The sequence below is a fragment of the Zootoca vivipara genome, chromosome 6 (genome assembly GCF_963506605.1).
Source record: "Zootoca vivipara chromosome 6, rZooViv1.1, whole genome shotgun sequence".
Lineage (NCBI taxonomy): Eukaryota > Metazoa > Chordata > Lepidosauria > Squamata > Lacertidae > Zootoca > Zootoca vivipara.
The window spans coordinates 43,045,138-43,064,994 of record NC_083281.1 but is presented as its reverse complement, the minus strand read 5'-3'; the positions used below and the strand labels follow the sequence as shown (position 1 = coordinate 43,064,994).

Genomic DNA, 19,857 nt, shown 5'->3' with positions numbered 1-19,857 from the left:
GCAGCCTGAAGCCGCTGAACAGCTGAGAGGCGCGTCTGGGGCGGCCTCCGCCGCGCCTCTCAGCGGGCGCAGCAGCGCCCCTGGTGGCCTGGCGCCCCACGCCACCGGACCCAGGCCTAGAGACGGCCCTGCTTCAGAGCAGGGGAATTTCGTGTGAGAGCGTTTAGGGGGTTCATTTAGCGGCTGCAGCCGCCGCCGAGTCATCGGGCCCGTTGGCCCTGTAGCCCCGCCCACATTCCCACTTTGTGGCCCCTCCCGTGCCTTGGCCCCACCCCTGAACGACCATGGCTTGCCCCCGCCCTAGTTTTGATCCTGGGTACGCCCCTGCAACAAAGTACGAAAAAAATTGTTTAACTTTTTTTTAAAGGCCACAGCCTGCTTGACTACACAGCGATATAATAAACAATATACTGCATAAGCACAGAATTATAAAATTGTAGAGTTGGAAGGGACCCCCAAGTCCAACCCGCTGTAATGCAGGAATCACACGTAAATTATCTGTTGTGACGTGTGGTTCGTGATTTCAGCTATCTTGACATAATATGCTGGAGACAGTTCTCTAGTAACACTTCTTTATTAAAGCAAACAAGACTGAGCTCTGAGGAGAGGAAAGCTACATTTATAGGGACGGGGGACTAGGTAGAAAGGGATACATTTTGGAGGGAACAATATCAGGCAATCACAGTGCTGCCTTTTGGAGGAAACCAATAAGACAGAGGATCCAAATACAGCAGCTTAAATGAACCAATAGTAGCTGTACCTTCTGGAACCAAAAGGCAGTTACTTTACCCTAATGCAAATACAGTGGTACCTCTACCTACGAATTTAATGCGTTCTGAACGCACATTCGTAAGTCGAAAAATTTGTAAGTTGAATCCCATAGGAATGCATTGAGAGAGAAAAATCGTAAGTCGAAGCAACCCTATCTAAAAATTCGTAAGTAGAAAAAAAATCCTATCTAAACCACATCCAAGATGGCGGACGGAGCTCCATTCGTAAGTAGAAACATTCATAAGTAGAGTTATTAGTAAGTAGAGGTACCACTGTACATACAATAGTAATACAGATATAAAATCCTTTGACTCAATACACAACACTATCCAACCTCCCATTCAAAACTTTCAAGGCAAGAGAGTCCACCACTTTCCAAGGGAGTCGTTTCCATACAGTACAAAAGATTAAAAACGGGTACTTAAATACAATTCATCATAATACTTAACAGTACAGAATAAACAGCCATATCAAAATATTCACAATTGCATGTGCCACCAACCATGAACAGCTGTATTAGTGTGTTTTCCCACAGCTGCAGCAACAGGTGGAATTTGTGAGGCCTCCTCCCCCTGGGTTTGATGAGAGCCATGTTGCTCTCCCAAGCCAGTGTTGTGTAGTGATTAGAACAGGCATCCCGAAACTGCAGCCCTCCAGATGTTTTGGCCTACAACTCCCATGATCCCTAGCTAACAGGACCAGTGGTCGGGGATGATGGGAATAGTCCAAAACATCTGGAGGGCCAAAGTTTGGGGACGCCTGGGTTAGAATATCAGACTAGGACCTAGGAGACCAGGTTTCCAGTCCTCATTGAGCCATGAACCTTTCCTGGTGACCTTGGGCCAGTCACTGCCTCTCTCAGCCTAACCTACCTCACGGGGTTGTTGTGAGGATAAACCAGGGAGGAGGAGAACTACATAAGCTGCCTTGAGATACCTTGGAGGAAAGGTGGGGTACAGATTGGATAAATCAATAATAAATCAATAAGCCATTCTCTCCTTGCCCAGCAGGATCCTTGGCCTGCAGCAGCATCACCACAGACTCCCCAGTGGTTCTCTTGGGAGCCACAGCAAGAGCTTCTTGCACCATCTGGAGACGCTCCTGCCTCATCCAAGACGATGAAGAAATTCAGATGATGTGGAAACTGGATGAAGAGTTCCTGACAGGGACCCAGTACAGTTTACACAATGGGGTAGAAGTCTCCAACATCACCATCGGGCCCATCAATGAGACCGTGACCACTTTGAGATGCTACGTAAAGAGGAAACAGGAGCCACAGATGATGACGGTCATCCATATTCATGCAGGATGTAAGTCAACCCTGGTGCTGCAAAGCAAGGGACATGGGGCAGGAGGCACCTTTGATATACGTGGGCATTCATTGTAACAAAAGAATCAAGGTGATTGACAATGATAAAAGCAGTAAAATCATGATTGGTGCAAAACTTCCAAAAAGCAATAGCAAAAAGAAATCCTCGTTAACAAGGAAGTCCCGGAAAAGTCCACTGGGGTAAAACCTCTGCACTAAAAGGAGAACTACTTGAAAATGATTTACAGGTGGTATTTAACTCCAAGTAGGCTTGCTAAGATGTATAAGACTGAATCAGATGTGTTGGAGATGCAAAGATGTACAGTGGTGCCTCGCAAGACGAATTTAATTCGTTCCACGAGTCAATTTGTTTTGCGAAAATTTCATCTTGCGAATCACGGTTTTCCATAGGAATGCATTGAAATTTCTTTTTTTGCCCATAGGAACGCATTAATTAAATCTCAATGCATTCCTATGGGAAACCGCGATTCGCAAGACGAATTTTTCGCAAAACGAATTCATCTTGCGAGTCACCATCAGATCACAAGACACATTCGTCTTGTGAAAAAATTGTCTTGCAGGGCATTCGTCCTGCGAGGTACCACTGTAGAGGGAACGTTCTTTCATATGTGGTGGGCTTGTAAAAGGGTAAAAGAGTATTGGGAAATGATCCATAATGAATTGGGGGGGAATTGTAAAAGTACTTTCCCCCCCCCCCAAAAAAAGTCCTTTCTGTTGGGAATAATTCAGACAGAAATTCCCAGGTGTCAAAAAAGATTATTTATGTATGCCATTACTGCGGCCCATGTTCTGTTAGCCCAAAAATGGAAAACAAGCGAGGTCCCAACCAAAGAAGAATGGCAACTTCAAGTTGACAGAATATGCGCAGCTTGCAGACTTAACATGTAGAATAAGCGAACTATAAGAACATATGTTTAAAGAAGATTAGAAAATGTTTATTGAATATATGGGAAATAACTGTGTACATCTGAAAATGCTGGCAACATTAAGATAAATTCAACAGTGTAATTAAGTTTTGATGGATGTAATAATGGAATACGGAATGGTATAGTTTTTGTAAAATATGCAGGGATTTATATGTAAAATGAACCATGGAAAGAGAAGAAGGGAAGTCACTGATATCTTAAGGATGTAAAAATGAGCACTGGTACTTTAAATTGTAAAACAGAAAATTTAATAAAAATTATAAAAAAGAAGCAATGGGGGCCAGGAGTACCTCTCTTAGATCAGGAGCAGCGCAACCCCCCAAAGGGTCTGTGTCTTCTCTGATGGTGGGTCTTTTGAAGTAGAACTAAGTGTTTATTGTCAGGAGGCAGGGACATTTCTTGAGCTATTCTAGTCCCAGAGTATTTAAGATTTAAAAAGTCAAAACCAGCACCTTTAATTGAACCCAGAAACCCATTGGTAACAAGCCCGGCCCTGCCAAGAGGCAGAGTGAGGTTGGCAAACCCTGGTGAGTGGGCAGTGGGGTGAGGCATCAGAGGTGAAAGTGGTATGTGCCCCCACAGTCTGCTGTCCACAGGTGGGGTGGCAGGCATTGTCCCATTGCTAGTGTTGAAGGAAGACTTGGCTGCCTGTCATGTCAGCTTCAGCATGTGGATTGGGCCCCTTTGCCTCGGGCAGCAAAAGATCTTGGACTGACCCTGACTGGTAGCCTGTAAAGTTGGCAAAGGATCTACTGTGATGTGATCCACTCTACCGTCTCTCTAGTCAAAACTCTGGCAAGCAACCATATTCTTCCTGCGGAAACCATTGCAAACGAGACTGCAGTGTGTCCCGAGCAGATAGTTCCAGAGGGCTTTAGTAAATGAGCCAAGCTGTATTCTTCAGGTGAAGGGAGAAATTACCAGGGTCCCTAACTGATCTGCCTTGGATGACAATTGCTTTCTGATAGAGCTAGAATGAGTATTTTAAAAATGGAGAACATTTCTAATCTTTTACCAGCCAGGTTTTGCATTTTATTTTCCCCCATCTGCATTCCAGTGCTTTAGATTGATTGACACCTGTTTATTGCTATGCTTTTTGGTAGGTATCAAATATGTAATTTTATAAACTGCCCCATCTCAAGTGCTGCTACTGGGGAAAGAAGTGTTGTTTGTCTGAAATTCCATTGCATGCCCACTGTGAAATATCAGAGACAAATCTCAAACACAGAATTCAAATGTCATTGGGTGGCAGGTGCAGATCTCAGTTCAGCCCCACAGAATGCAGGGGTGCAATTCATCCCCTTCTCTTCTTCCGTCCCCCTTTCCCACCCTTCAGATCCTCCAGCACAACCCCAAAACCTCACCTGCGTTATGAATGTCACCACGGATAACCTCACGTGCCGGTGGGACACTGAGCAAGACAGCCTCCTCCCAGTCAGTGTGGCCCTGAAGGGATCCCGGTAAGAAAATAGAATTTTTATTAAGAGTGTGGAGTGGGGGCAGTGGGGGAACATTGTCTCCCACATTCTGACCCTGGCTTACCTCAATAACTATTTCACATGGAATATGCAATTCTTCCACCATCATTCAGACGGACACACGCCAATCCCGCATCAATAACTCACAAACTCTGTCAACATTTGCCCGCCGTTCTGCTCGTCAATGGTCTGCCAGACCGAGGGTCATCTTTGATGGTTTGCCGCCCTTCACAAAATCACTTAAACCACTGTCTTTCGAGTTACAGCTTCATCTCTGTACACATTTGTGAGCATTTTGTGGGTTTCCGATGCCAATTGTATGTTCGAATATTTCTCGCTGTCTGATTTCTGTGACCATTCACCGAACTTTCCGGTCACACTTTGTATATAAAAACATAATAGAACATTAAACTTTTTTTTTAAAAAAAAAAACCCTCCCCTACGCAGGATTGCCTTCAGACAGCTCAGGGGTCGGGTAACTCCATACCCTCCAACATTTCTCTAAATCAGGGACATCCCTGGAAAATAGGGATACTTAGAGGGTCTGTAAAATTTGGCAGTTTTGTACATCCTTGAACTGAGTCACCCAGCACGAGCACATTCAGGCACCGATTTATGAAGCTCAGTGCCCCATTTCACCCACCCCTGTGCATGGTGGGACCACAGAGAAGTCAAAGGTGCTTCCTCCTCTGGCAGCCACTGACTGACTGCTCTCTTGGTGTTCCAGGAATGAGGGGGTGTGTGAGGTCCCCACAGAGGCCGTCCCCGCAAGCTGCACCCCACTGCCTGGGCAGAACTCCTGCACCATCGGCCGAGAGAACCTCCAGCTCTACCAACCCATGATTTTCTGGCTGTCGGTGAACAACGCCCTGGGAGAAGTGGACTCTGAGCCACTGTGTGCAGACCCCATCAAATTAGGTGTGTGGAGGTAGAGGCATGGGTGTAGACAGGGGGGCAGGAGGGGGCAGCTGCCCCCCCCCTAGAAACAAAAAATTATTGTATTTTACAGACCATAACCAATACTTTGCCCCTCCAAAAACTGAAGTGGAAAGGGCTTTGCTTTAGCAAGAGCAGCTCTCCACTTGCTGGGGGCGGGAACACAGCTGTAACAAAAACACATCAAATAAATAAAGCAAAGTGGCTACCAGTACTTAAGCAGTTAAGACAATGGAGCAGAATATCCCTTCAGGCAAGGTCCACCCTATTCACCCTATTGTTATTCAGTGGGAGTTGTTAATGGGCATTCAGGGATCGCATTAACAGTTCTATTGGCGATTTAATGAGGGTGCAGAGGATTCAATGTGACTTAAGGTGGCCCTGCAAGGCTAAAAGGAAGTGAATAAGAAGGGGGGGGCTGTAGCTTTGATAGACACAGTGATGTTTATAAAAAGCATTGGTGTTCCAGTCTGCCCCTCCTCCTGCATCTGTATACTGTAAATCAGGGGTGGCCACCTCCCAAGAGACTCTGATCTACTCACAGAGTTAAAAACTGGGAGTGATCTACCCCCTTTTGGGGGGTTCAGGTCAAAGCTGTTGAGTTTTTTTAAGGAAGGGAAGCCCTGTTTTGGGGGGTTTAGGTCAAACTTGTTGAGCTTCTTTTAGGAGGGAGGGAGGCCCATTTTTGTTTAGGGCTTCAGGTCATAGTTCAGCTTTTTTTAGGGAGGAGGAAAAATTTGGGTGAGCTTTTTTTAGGGGTGCCAGTGATCTAGCAGTGATCTACCACAGACATCCAGTGATCTACTGGTAGATCACAATCTACCTGTTGGACGTGCCTGCTGTAAATCAAGCAGAGAGAAAGCTGCTTACAAGGCTCCTGTACAGGTGTCTGTATCTTCCTCTTGCTGCAGAGTTCTAGCATCACAGCGTCACCCAGAGGCACCCACAAATGTGAGTTATCCCTCTCTCTATTTCTTCCTTCCTTTCCTCCCTCTTCCATCCTCAATAAAATACGGGGGGGGCAGATAAGCCCCACATAGAAAGCCCATCAACATGGGGGGGGGAGGACTCTTTAAAATACAGTATTTACCAGTAATTTCTTTGGGGGGGGGAGGCACCTAGGCCTCTAGGAGTTGGCTGCTATGCCTAGGACAATTCAAGAAAGCAGAATCATGCATATGCTATGGTAATATATCAATAGAATCATGGAATTGTAGTCGGAAGGGACCACAAGGGTCATCTAGTCCAACCCCCTGCAATGCAGGATTTTCCCCCCAAGGTGGGGCTTGAACCCACAACATGGTTGAAATATTATGCTGATATGCAGCAACGCCTCGGAGCTGTCGTGACTGCGGCCGTGCCTTCCCTCGCCCTCACCCGCCCTGCCACCCCCTCTCGCCTGCCCGACCCTCCCGTCCTCTTGCTGCAGAGTTCCAGCATCACAGCGTCACCCAGAGGCACCCACAAATATGAGTTATCCCTCTCTCTATTTCTTCCTTCCTTCCCTCCCTCTTCCATTCTTAATAAAATATGGGGGGGGCAGATAAGCCCCACATAGAAAGCCCATCAACATGGGGGGATGACTCTTTCACATACGGTATTTACTAGTATTTGGGGGGGGGGAGGCACCTAGGCCTCTAGGAGTTGGCTGCTATGCCTAGGAGTAGGACAATTCAAGAAAGCAGAATGATGCATATGCTATGGCAATATATCAATAGAATCATAGAATTGTAGTCGGAAGGGACCACAAGGGTCATCTAGTCCAACCCCCTGCAATGCAGGAATTTTTTCCTAAGGTGGGGCTTGAACCCACAACATGGTTGAAATATTATGCTGATATGCAGCAATGCCTCGGAGCCGTCGTGACTGTGGCCGTGCCTTGCCTTGCCCTCGCCCACCCTGTCACCCCCTCTTGCCTGCCCGACCCTCCCGTCCTCTCCAGCCAAGCAGGGTAGCCGCCGCCGTTGCCAGCCCCAGAAGCACAAGGTGGCCGCTGCCGCCGCTGCCGCCACCACGATGTCGTCAGGCCAGCTGGCCCTGTAGCCCCGCCCACGTTCCCACTTTGTGGCCCCGCCCCTGAATGATCATGGCTTGCCCCCCCCCTAGTTTTGATCCTGGCTACGCCCTTGGGTAGAGGCAGCGGAGTCCGCCCTGACTTTGCATCTTTTTGCAGCGCTTCTGCCTGAGGTGGGGAGTTTGGAAGTGAAAGATGCAAATGCTAGCTGAGGCTTGCCATAGAAGAAAAGCCTGGCTGGATCAGACCTTCAAGATCAGACTTTGCCCTTGCCTTAGCTTTTTGCCCTGCACTTCTCGTTTCAGCCAAGCTGGACCCCCCAACCCTCCATTCCATACAGTCCATCCCCGAGGAGACTGACTGCATATCTGTCATGTGGGAAGCAGGAAGAGACAGCGAGCACATGCACCAGTTATGTGACCTGAGCTACCAGGCAGACGGCGACCAGGAGTGGAAGCTGGTGAGTACTGTTATGTATTCAGTGGTCTGTGTTTGCCTGAGTTTGAGTCTGAGTCTGGACTAAGGATTCTGAACCCCTGTGTTCTGATTCGATACACGATGTCCAATCACAGAACATTTCAGGATTTGGGCCTCTGCCATTGGCCCTTGAACTCTGAGTCATGATTCACAGCTTGGAAGTTTGGACAGCCAATCATGTTGGGAGTGGGAGTGGCCCAGGCTTTCAGGAATGTACCGGTATATAAGCAGTTGCTTTGCCCCTGTTTCCCTGTTATGTAGTTCAGTAAAGGTTCTTGCTGTTATTGCTGTGCCTTGCCTCCTGGGAACCCACCTACACTTCAAGTATCTCTTCCAAACAGGGAGCCTGGAGATCGAAGCAGGCCTCCCCCTGCTGCACACACACCCAGCTCCATTGTTGAAGGGGGTTCCTAGCTCTCATTCAAGGGCTGAAGGGGCTTCCTAGCTGTCATTCAAGGGCAGCTTTTTGATGCAAGAGAAAGCTTACCCCCAACCCCCAGGACGTGCTTGGCTTTGCTGTTAACCCCTTGATGGCTGTTTTATTTACTCATTTATTCCTATATTTACCAACCCGAAAGCACAATAAAGGTAAAGGTAAAGGGACCCCTGACCATTAGGTCCAGTCGTGACCGACTCTGGGGTTGCGCGCTCATCTCGCATTATTGGCCGAGGGAGCCGGCGTACAGCTTCCAGGTCATGTGGCCAGCATGACAAAGCCGCTTCTGGCAAACCAGAGCAGCACATGGAAACGCCGTTTACCTTCCCGCTGTAGCGGTTCCTATTTATCTACTTGCATTTTGACGTGCTTTCGAACTGCTAGGTTGGCAGGAGCTGGGACCAAGCAACGGGAGCTCACCCCGTCACAGGGATTCGAACCGCCGACCTTCTGATCAGCAAGCCCTAGGCTCAGTGGTTTAACCACAGCGCCACCTAACAGGGTATTAATTCATACTGTATGCAAAGCAAACAAACCATAAATAATCAGAGGAAGAAATGCTGGCACATCAATATAAATCAAGGCATATTTCCCAAGCTGTCGTGGATGGCAGATGCTGAGCTTCTAAGAAGCATAGGAAATAAAGTCCCACCAGGTGACACAGAAGTGTTCTGAATCCTCCAGCCCCCTGGAAGCATGCAGCTTATGTGCATCCCTTCCCCCCCCAAAAAATAACCCCAAATATATGAAGTCCATAAGTTCTTATACCAAAAAGACAAATGTAGATTTCTCAGGGTTTTCCATTGCTGGGCGCTTGGATCCTAGCTGCCGATAGCATCCATGTCAAAAGTTCTTGGAGCAGCAGGTTTTCATGTTGTCCCTCCACATATTCAGTAATGATAGTTGTGGGGAGACCTGAACAGATGATTTAATAATTTTAGGTATTTCTTGACACGCTTGAGACCAGAATAATGACAAGATGGAAGAATACCTGTTCTCCTTTGCTCCTGTCCTGTGTCACATCCATCATCCCTAAAACACACACACAGCACCTGGTCCCTTATCTTCACACTTCTTTCCCAGGCTGTTCCCTGGCAACCAGCAAGCCAGGGGCTCATCAGCTTCGTGTTGGCCCTGCCAGCTTCTATTGCTGCTTTTTCTTTTGCTCCAGTGGTAGCCCTGCTGTTCAAATAAGCAAATGTGCAACTGAGCTATTTTTCCTCCAGGTCAGCTCACCCACAATTAGCTACGATTGGTCATCCTGCCAAGCACAGCCTGGTTTGGGGCTTGCAGTAGTCCAGTTCCCCTGCTACTGAAGCATCAAGGGTGCAAGTCACTCATCTTTGCTGGTGCTCTCTTTCCATACCTTAATCAGTGATGTCTGAGACAGCCTTTGCCAATCAGATGCCCTCCAGATGTTCCAAACTACAGCTCTCATCAACACTAGCCATGGCAGCCATTCTGGACTGCAACCATCACCAGCCCAAGCCAATAGAGCCATTATGGACTATAATTCTCATCAGCCCAGCCAGCATGGCTGGGCTGGGAGAGGGCACAGAGTTGGTGAAGGCTGGGCTCTGAACACAGGGGTAAAGGAGGAATTCTATTCCATTCACTTTGAAAGCCAAATCTATTAATTTAGCACTTTCTGAAATGATATGAGAACTTTGAAATTTGCACATATCCGGATTTTGTGATGCAGTTCTCCGACCGACCATTGTTTACTAAAATGCATTTATTAGGGGAAAGTGTTAATTACAAAGAATATATTGGTGAAAACAACAAAGAAAAATGCTTTATTTTAGGGGAAAGTGCTTACAAAGTGTGTACGTTACTCAAAACTGCAGACAGAAAGTGCGTTTAGTAGGATAAATTTGCACTCTTAACACTTAAGGATTTCCAAAAAGTTTTTTTACTTTTAGGCACAGATTGCTGCAGAGCTGCTGCATTCAGATTGGGAAAATGAGAAAGGGAGAGAAGTGAACCTGGCAGATCCTTCCACCCCTACACCCAAGGGGCCAATGGCACAGCAGCCTTGGACGATTGGCTGTTATTCTTTGTAGAATTGTAGAGGTGGAAGGGGCCCAGAGTATCACCCAGTCCAAGCCCCTGCAATACAGGAATCACAGCTCATTCTCATTCTCGCTTTTTAACCCCCAGGTCCACAATATCACCAACCCCACCTGGGAAAGGCAGGTAGTATGGCGTGTGCGGCGCTGCGGCTTCCTCTTTGGGACCCTCTACCACTTCCAGATGCGCTGCCAGAAATTTGGTGGAGCCGGCTACTGGAGTGACTGGAGTCCAATGATGAACTTCACCACACATGAGAAAGGTGGGTGGAATGGAGGGGCAGTTTCTTCCGAAATCCTGTGGCCCTGTTGTCAAGGGGGAAGCAGGACAGGGGGCTAGTCCAGAGCCCCTCCTAAGCTCTCAACTGGGAAGCTCATCCAGATAAGAAACCAGCAGTTCCTCCGTTCCCTGTGCTGTTGAAGGGTTTTGTGTGAGCCAGGAGCATAGCTGTCAAGTTTCCCCTTTCCTCGTGAGGAAGCATATTCAGCATAAGGGAATTTCCCTTAAAAAAAAGGGAGAACTTGACAGCTATGGCCAGGAGGAGTCGCTGGGAGGCAGCCTCAGAACCGATCCAGCCTCAAACCATGCAGGATGAGGAGGGAAAGAGTTTATCTGCCCACGCTTTCATACAGCTGTTCTGTGCAAGAGCATTTTCAAAAATAAAAGGACTGCCAAGGTGCCTCCAGCAACAACCATTGAAAAACAACAGGCAACCTTCTTTCCTTTGGGCTGACAGAAACAAAATGGAAGTCAGGGGTGTCGTGATAGGCAGCACCCAGGAAAGGATCACTTTACACCACACGTGTAAAAAAAAAAAACCCAGCCACCCACACAAGGCGGTTCAGTGTACCCACAGTCAGGTAACTTGCGATTTTGTATTATTATTGTTGTTGTTTTTGTTGCTGCTGCTGTTGTTGTTAATAATAATAATATCCTGCCATTTTTTTCAGATCAGTACTCAAGGCATAAATTAAAACAACACAGATAAAATACGGAAGGCTAAAAACATACAAAATATAAGAGTTTACTTTCAAACAATTATCTTCCATATGTTTTAGACTTCCGTATTTATTTTATCTGTGTTGTTTCAATTTGTGCCTTGAGTACTGATCTGACAAAAGGGCAGGATATTATTATTAATAATAACAATAACTAATAGAATTAATACAATATAAAAAACCAGCTCTGTTAAAATACAGATAATAAAATAGCACAGCAGTATTAAAAGCTATTGAAAAATAGTCAGTTCCCAAAGGCCTATTGGAATAAAAAGGTATTCAACTGCCAGTAGAAGGACTACAAGGAAGGAGCCAGTCTAGCGTCTCTAGGGAAGGAGTTTGAGAGTATGGGAGCAGCCACCAAGAAGCCCCTCCCCCACATCCCCACCAAGTGTGCCTATGATGGTGTTGGGACTAAGAAAAAGGTCTCCCCCAAAGATCTCAAAACCCAGGGAAGGTTTGTATGAGAGAATATGGCCCTTCAGACAGCCTGGGCCTATACTGAATTTTCTTCCCATGGATGGGAAAATCCAAATTTAGCAGTGGTGGGAGTGTGGGCTGCCACTTTAATGAGGATATGATGTGAACCCTACCACCACAAAAACAACAGAGACACAAGCAACTTCAAATTCACATTAAACTCCAGTGCAGATGGACCCAAAGCCTCTTTTTCTCTTCCAGCGCCTTCAGGAGAGCTTGATGTCTGGTGGAAAGTGAAGGCCAGGGAGGCAGAGGCAAGAACTGAAGTGCAGCTGTTGTGGAAGGTGAGGGACGGGGGACTACATTGCAGACCTCAAGGCCAACCAACTTCCCGCAACCTGGTGCCTTCCAGATGTTTTGGACTACAACTCACATCAGCTCCAACCTGACCATTCCAAGACATCTGGAGGGCACCAGCTTGTGCAAGGCAAGAAGCCCTCATGAGATTTGTGTCTTGCAATCTTAGGAGGCATCATCATAAGGTGCAAGAGGCTAATCCAGGGTCTTCTTCTCCCACCCATGTTGGATATAATGTGCACTTTTGATTCATTCATTAAGCAAGCAACCCTTTACTGTAAAGTGGGCAGCAAGAGGCTGCCTTTATCAAGAAATGTTGGGAGATTCAGGTCAGATAAATGAAAGGACTTCGTCACACAGCTAAACATAGTTAAACCATGCAACTCGCTGCTACAGGATGCAGTGATAGCCACCAAATTTTATGGCTTTAAAAGAGGATTAGACTAATTCATGGAGGAGAGGGCTGTCAATGGCTATTAGCCATGATGACTCTGCTCTGCCTCCATAGTTGGAGGCAGCAATGCTTCTGAATACTGGAAACCACAGGAGGGGAGAAGGCTCTTGTGTTTGAATCCTGCTTGTGGGTTTCCCATTGGGGCATCTGGCTGGCCACTGTGAGAAAAAGATTCTGGACTAGACGGGCCATGGGCCTGATCCAGCAGGCACTTCTTATGTTCTTCTGTTCTTATTGTGCAGCCAATGAAACCCAATGAGGCCCATGGGGAAATCTTGGGTTACATGGCCACCCTCAGCACCCGGCGGCACAGTGGAGAGCCATCGCCACTGTGCAACACCTCTGAGATGTGCTGCACTTTCTCACTTCCACTTGGAACCCAGAAGATTTATCTTATGGCCTACAATGCCAGAGGCTCATCTCAGCCCACTGAAATCTACTTGTCTGAGAAGAAAGGTAGGGGCCTCCTCAATCTGGTGACAGCTCTCCTGCAAAGAGTCACTTTTACACACCACTTGCAATGTATTCACTTTCTCAAGAATATGAGCATATTCACTGCCAGCTGCAGGATTTTTGGGTTTCCCTCTCCAGAAGTCTCGGGGATTGATTTTTCTGTGTGCCACAGGTTTCTGGTTTTTTTCCATCCTGGATATTCACCACTGTTCTACTGCTTGCCATCCATACTAGTGGATGCAACTTGACCGAGGGTATCAGGGCGGGTGCACAAGCCCCTCACCTCAATTGCTCCTCTCTCTCTCTCCATTCGCTACCTTCTCTTTGGGGAAAACACGCAGGTATTTCTGTACCTATCCAAAGATAGGTACAGGATGGGAGAAATGGGCAAAAGGGGGTTGTGCTTTGGATTTTTAAAATTAAAAAAAAGCTTATACTGAGGTCTTGCATAGGTCTTCCATGACTAAGAAACAACAATGATAAAGAGGTCAGTTACCATCTCCAAGTACATATATGTACTGTGTGGAGATCTTATAGAATCATAGAATTGTTGAGTTGGAAGGGAGCCAAAGGGTCCTTTAGTCTAACCTTCTGCAACGCAGGAGTCACAATCGGCAGATAGTCATCCAACCTCTGCTTAAAACCTCCAAGAGTCCGCCGCCTTTCTGACCGTGAGAGCCGTTTGAAAGTGGAATAAACTACCCCAAGAGTTAGAATCATAGAATTGTAAAGTTGAATGGGATCTGATAATCATCTAGACCAACCCCTGCAATTTCAAGAATCACAGCTGAAGAATCCCTGACTTCCAACCTCTGCTAAAAAAATTTCCAGCGAAGGGGAGTCCACCACCTTCCAAGGGAGTCTCCTTTTGCTGGAGGCTTTTAAGCAGAGGTTGGATGGCCATCTGTCAGGGGTTCTTTAGCTGTGATTCTGACATTGCAGGAGGTTGGACTAATGACCCTTGGGGTCATTTGCATCACTTTGATTCTATGATTCCCACCCTCATCACCAGTTTGCCTTCCTATACTCTCTTGCCTATAATTCTAACCATCTCCCCTGCATCTTCTGATACTGTCCATAGGTCAAGCCGTGCCCAAGTTCCAGGCCTCCCCTCACAACGAGACAAGCATCTGGGCGCACTGGGATCCCCCAGGGACACCAGCCAAGGGCTACATCATCGAGTGGCACAGCATGACCTCAGTGGAAGACTCATCTGACGGCAATCACGGTCACAACAACATGGCATGGACCAAAGTGCAGAGTGGCACCATCACACATGCTCTGATCCAAGGTGAGAGGGAGAGAGAGGGCTGTAGCCCTTTCACCCATTGGAAGAGCCACTTGGGAGACAGAGGTGGGCTGCCCATTAGTGGGGTAGGAGAGCTGAGAGTCCCTCCGCACTCTTTTCTGTGAAATGGGTACCTATCATCCCAAATTGTTCTTCAGGCCCAGTGACAAGCTCACCTTCTGATGTTCTGGCTGCCGTTCTCACATCCACGGACAACCTTCCCCTTCTCTCTTTCAGAAAACGTGAAACCTTTTCAGCGCTACAACATCTCCATCTACCCACTCTACAGGGACAGAGTGGGGATGCCCCAGTGGTTGGAAGTTTACACCAGGCAGAAAGGTATAGCCTCCCCCTGCTTCTGCTCAGTTGCCATCATCTGGGGATGCGCATAAAACTGTCTTCCTTCCAACAAAACTGTCCTCGTTTGGCATCTTGGGAACCATCCAGACTGATGTGGGTAGTTGCAGGGGGGAGGTTCTTTTCTGCAGCATGTAATTGATACAATAATAATGCATTAGTGGTGGATTTATGTTGGACCATCCACATGCCATTCTGCTTTATCAGTTGTGCTGCAGAGCTTCACCAGTGTTACCATATTATTGCCATCTGGAGGCAGGGGGGAACTCTTGTGCTATTGTGCAACAAAAGCCAGGCAAGCCCCACCCCGCTAGTATGCACTGATTAGAAATGAGGCAGTAAGTCTGCCCCAAAGAGTACTGGAATCGCTTATAACTGCCCTGATACCATCATGAGCACACAGACATGCATCAGAGCAAAGACATCTCTGGAGATGTCTTGGAGAATTTTTTTTCCAGATATTCACGCCCCACAACTTAATTTCCAAAATTATAAATTCCCATGCTATTATTCAGGTTAACCCTAACCCTTTTTGGATGCCACTTCTTCCTCTGTTGGGGTTAGGGGGTGGGTACCTGTGGGTGTACAGTGGTGCTGGAAAGATACTCTGCACATCTTCAAGCACTATCTTTCTGAGTTGTAGAGCTAAGAGCAGTTTCCAGGGATGACTCCTAGCAAGCCTTGGTCCAGATTGCCTTTCTCAGGGTGGATTCACACCATGTGATTAAAGCACACCCAATGTGCATTTAAAGTGCCTAACCTCTCCCAAAAGAATCATGGGAACTGTAGTTTTCCCCTCCCTCACAGAGCTGGGACTCAAACTACCATTCCCGGGATTCTTTGGGGAAAGCCTTCTGCCCTAATAAAACCCATCAGTCCCCCTGCAGCCTCCTGGCGACCCTGGTCTGCTGGTGGCAATAGTAATAACCCCCCTTTTCCCCTCTGCAGCTCCATCTGACACCCCCAAACTCCACCCTGGGAGTATCAGTAAGTCCACAGCTCAGCTTCACTGGGAACCCATCCCAGTTGAAAAGCGGCATGGCTTCATCACCAACTACACCATTTTCTGGAACGGCACCAATGAGGACCTGAACAGTGAGTCACACCCATACATTCAGCCCTTCCCAGTTGTGTCATTTCACATCCCCCCAGCAAAGGGTGGGAAGACCCTGAATTGCCCAGCCAGTGGACAAAGAGAACTCAAGTTGGGCTGGAAGAAGGAATCTGTGTTGCTGTCCAGATGGCTGGGTGTCCAACTTCACCTCTGGTCAACAGGCCTGGAGGTGTATTGGATTTCTTCAGTAGCCCCACCATTATGATGTTTAAGACAACTTTACCTGGGGCTTATCCACACTTACCTGTCCTCCGCTCTTTCCAGGCAAGCTCCATGTCCAAAGTTCTTTGTTTTTGCTCCGGAGCTACTATTGTTTCCTCTGATTGAGTGCTAAAGAGCAGGTTTTTTGTGGGAAAGCTCTGGGGGGCAGGGGATGCTCAGACACAGAGCTTTTAAACACAGACCTGTGCCTGGAATGAGTGGGGCAAGAGATAAGTGTGGATAATTCCTTGGTCATAGCACCAGCCTATAAATCACCCAGGCTAATAACGAGGCTTTCCCTTACCCTTTATGCATGCGTAGAAATTAAATCACGTTGGGCTCGTGCACACTTCTGTTTGTTTCTAGTCATGTATTTGATAGGTTCTGTTTTTGTTTTGTTGGTTTTTTGTCCTGCCACTTTCCTCAGAAAAGCCCACTGTTTACTGCTCAGTTGGAACAAACGTCAATCTGGTTTGCTGCAGATCGGCATTTGTTCTGATTCAGCAATAAACGGCGGGTTTTCATGGGGAAAGCAGCGAGACAAAAAAAGAAACCTCTTGGACCCGTGGCTAGAAATCTCCGGACAAATGGAAGAAATTGTGGGGGGAACAGAAGTGTGGGTGAACCAGTTCTTGGAGGGAAAGCGTGCCTGCATTGTGAGAGCTGAATGTCTGATTCAGTGAAGAACAGGGTGCCTACTTACTATCGGGCTACATACCTCAAGAGTGAGATTTCCCCGCACAATCTTGACACATTATACAGCAGATTCTCCTCACTACATCCTTTCACAATCTCTTCTATACCTTTCTATATCCCTTCACATGTAGGCTGCCTATCAAAGCATATACAGTGCTATAACTTCCACTGCATAGGGTTTTGTATAATTTCTAAAACCTACTGGGCCAGAACAACATGAGCTGTGTTGGTAAAATTTACAGTGACACCAGCTTTCATAGGTTAGACTAGAGGCCACATTGTCCGAAGCGTTGCCAGGTGGCCTTTTGTCAAATCCACCCACCCTCTGGCCTCAGAGCCCCCTGCCTCAGCTACACTTTCATGGCTGCCTTTTCCCTTTTGCCCAGGTGCTGTCGTGAACTCGTCAGTCGACACCTTCACCATCGTGGGCCTCTGGCCTTCCAGAATGTACAGGGTGCACATCATGGCCTCAACAGTGGGTGGGAGCACCAACGGTACCATCCTCACATTCTATACCAAGGCGATTGGTAAGGAGAACCATAGGGCGGAGGGTGAGGCTGGGTTCATGGGGGCGGTGGGCTGTCCCCATGCTCTGCCTCCACACTTGGGGGTAGCAATGCTTCTGAATACCAGTTGCTGGAAACCCCAGGAGGGGAGAGGGCTCTTTGGCTCAGGTCCTGCTTGGGGGTTCCACATTAGGGGATCTGGGTAGCCAGTGGGAGAACAGGATGCTGGACTAGAGGGGCCATGGGCCTGATCCAGTGGCTCTTGTTAAGTTATTATGTTTTCAGCTGCATTTGGGGTGAGCAAACACCTCAAAAAGTTTGGGAGGTGGAAGCAGATGTCCAGGTAGGTGGGGCAAAGTAGGGGTTTCTTTAAAAAACAACTTGCAGTTTTCTGGACTGTCCTTTAAATAAATAAATAAAGATTTGTCTTTTCTGCAGATAATGGCCTCTCACTGCAGCAAGGAGGCCACTTCTGCCACTGTCACTGCACACATGCTCACAGTGAGGCAGCAAATACCTCTGGAAATGATGGCCTGTGAAGGGACAGCCATCTTTCTTTCTATTTAGCTGTGATTCCCGCATTGCAAGGGGTTGGGCTAGATGATGTTTGGGAACCTTCTCTACAATGGCAGCATTTGGTTCTATCATTTTACACTTTTTTTTGGTAGGTAGTACAACAAAGGCTTAGGGGCAGACATACTTTGTTCTGTATCAGGTCCCGGGATGGTGAGCACACTGTCGCATTCTGCTGCTATTCAGGGCGTTTGCTGCCCCATTTTGAACATGTGTGTGCTGATCATGGTAGCAGCTTGGAGTGGCTATTATCTCCAACCCCCACCAAAAAAGTCATTTTTTAAAAAATAAAAAAAGGCAGATAACGTGGTGTCATGGTTAGAGTGTCAGGTTAGTACCTGGAGGACCAGGGTTCTAGTCCCACTTGGCTATGAAGCTATGGGCCAGCTCATGCTGGGGGAAGCTTACTTGTATTCTGCCATTATCTCACCCAAACCTACCTCACAGGGTTGTTCAGAGGAGAAAATGGAGGGGAGGGGAACTATATATGCCACCTCAAGCTCCTTGGAGGAAAGGTGGGATATAAATGTAATAAACAAACAAACAAACAAAAGTTTCGAAAGGAACATCCACCAGAATTCTTTGCCCCATCCACCCAGACATCCCTGAAGTCATCTGCAGTGTCACGTGTGAAATGGCTGCATTGTGGCTCACATCGGCAAGGCACTTGAGGCTGTAGCCAGCAAATGATGCCCATGCAAGGCTGAACAAGTCCACATGCACCCTATTCTCCACTCTCTCCTCCAGCCCCAAATGCGGAAGGTCCTCTTGACATGCCACCACTATCACCTTTGCATACTCCTCTGTGATCTCACTCTTCCAGATGACATGGACCTCCCCTTTGTCTACATGCTGATTGGGCTCCTGTTGCTGGCGATTATTGTCCTGGTCATCTGTTTCCAGAAGAGCAAGAGGTGAGTTTAGGGAGGAGCTGCAGAACTCATCCTGCTTGTCATCTCTGAGAGCAGATGAGAAAACATAGTTGTTGCCCAGATGGCTTCAGATGGGAAGTGAGGTATTTGCAGGAGGAGGAGGAAAGCAAGAGACCAGGGCTTGGCATGTTAGTAGGGAAGAAGCAGGGAATGAGCATGAAAGCAAAGGACAAGGAGAAAGAATGAGTCCGGACTCAAAGTAGGGAAGGAAGGATCAGTCAATTTCAGTTATTTAGGTTTCTCATTTTCCCAGTCTTAAATTCAGTTCTCCACATTTTGCAGCAATTTGCAGTTTTTTTAAAAAAAATCCTCATTTAAGTTCTTCAGCATTTTAATATGAATTTCTCCTAACAAACATATTTTATACATTCTTTTGACTGATATACACATTTGTGCAAGAATATAATGCATTTATGTATCTTAATTTCACTAAAATATTCATTTTTATGTGAGCTTTTTATGCACTTTTGTGAACATTGTTTGAGTGGATACCTACATCACAAAATTCAGATAAGTGTGGATTTCGAAGGATGGAGATTTCCTATGCAGTTGATGTTGCTCTATTTGGATTTCAAAGCATAGTGAAGATCAGGATTTAGGGAGGGGAAAGTGTGGGACGACAGTAGTTGGAGGGGGTGGGACAATGGGGAATTAAAGGAGTTCACAGTCCACATTAACCCGGGCCCTTGGTGGTTGAATGGGAATCAGGCTGACACAACGAAAGCTGTAACATCCTGCCTTTCGTGGGATGTCCAGCCAGCCTAAACACTTGCCTCCTGGGATGTTGTTCCTCGAGTCTCACCAAATCTTTCTCTCGTGACCCACAGGATGAAAACCCAGTTTTGGCCCAGCGTCCCTGACCCAGCCAACAGCAGCCTTGGCAGATGGGCACCAGCCATTCTGCAAGAAGTAAATGTAGTGGGGGTGGAGTCTCTTTGGCTTGGCTTGCTGCCCCTCCTATTCCTCCCCTACCTGCACAGCTCTTTTAGAATACTGACCCACATTTTACACATATCCCACCTGCAGTGTAAGTCATGGGCAGGTGGCCCAGCTGGGAACAATGGGCAGCC

At 47.2% G+C, this 19,857-nt stretch overlaps 1 protein-coding gene across 2 annotated transcripts in view; it reads left to right on the top strand.

Moving 5' to 3' along the window:
- CSF3R (colony stimulating factor 3 receptor) overlaps positions 1-19,857 on the top strand; it is a 30,515-nt gene that overhangs the window by 8,518 nt on the left and 2,140 nt on the right. Inside the window, exons 3-15 of one of the 2 annotated variants that reach the window (XM_035120696.2) lie at positions 1,782-2,081; positions 4,364-4,487; positions 5,233-5,423; positions 7,761-7,915; positions 10,529-10,700; positions 12,118-12,200; positions 12,910-13,123; positions 14,202-14,411; positions 14,646-14,747; positions 15,714-15,860; positions 17,163-17,303; positions 18,679-18,769; positions 19,615-19,696. In XM_035120696.2, the coding sequence (XP_034976587.2) occupies positions 1,782-2,081; positions 4,364-4,487; positions 5,233-5,423; positions 7,761-7,915; positions 10,529-10,700; positions 12,118-12,200; positions 12,910-13,123; positions 14,202-14,411; positions 14,646-14,747; positions 15,714-15,860; positions 17,163-17,303; positions 18,679-18,769; positions 19,615-19,696 (2,012 nt within the window). Of the gene's footprint in view, positions 1-1,778; positions 2,082-4,363; positions 4,488-5,232; positions 5,424-7,760; positions 7,916-10,528; positions 10,701-12,117; positions 12,201-12,909; positions 13,124-14,201; positions 14,412-14,645; positions 14,748-15,713; positions 15,861-17,162; positions 17,304-18,678; positions 18,770-19,614; positions 19,697-19,857 lie in introns of both variants that reach the window. The other variant, XM_035120695.2, reaches the window with a different exon arrangement.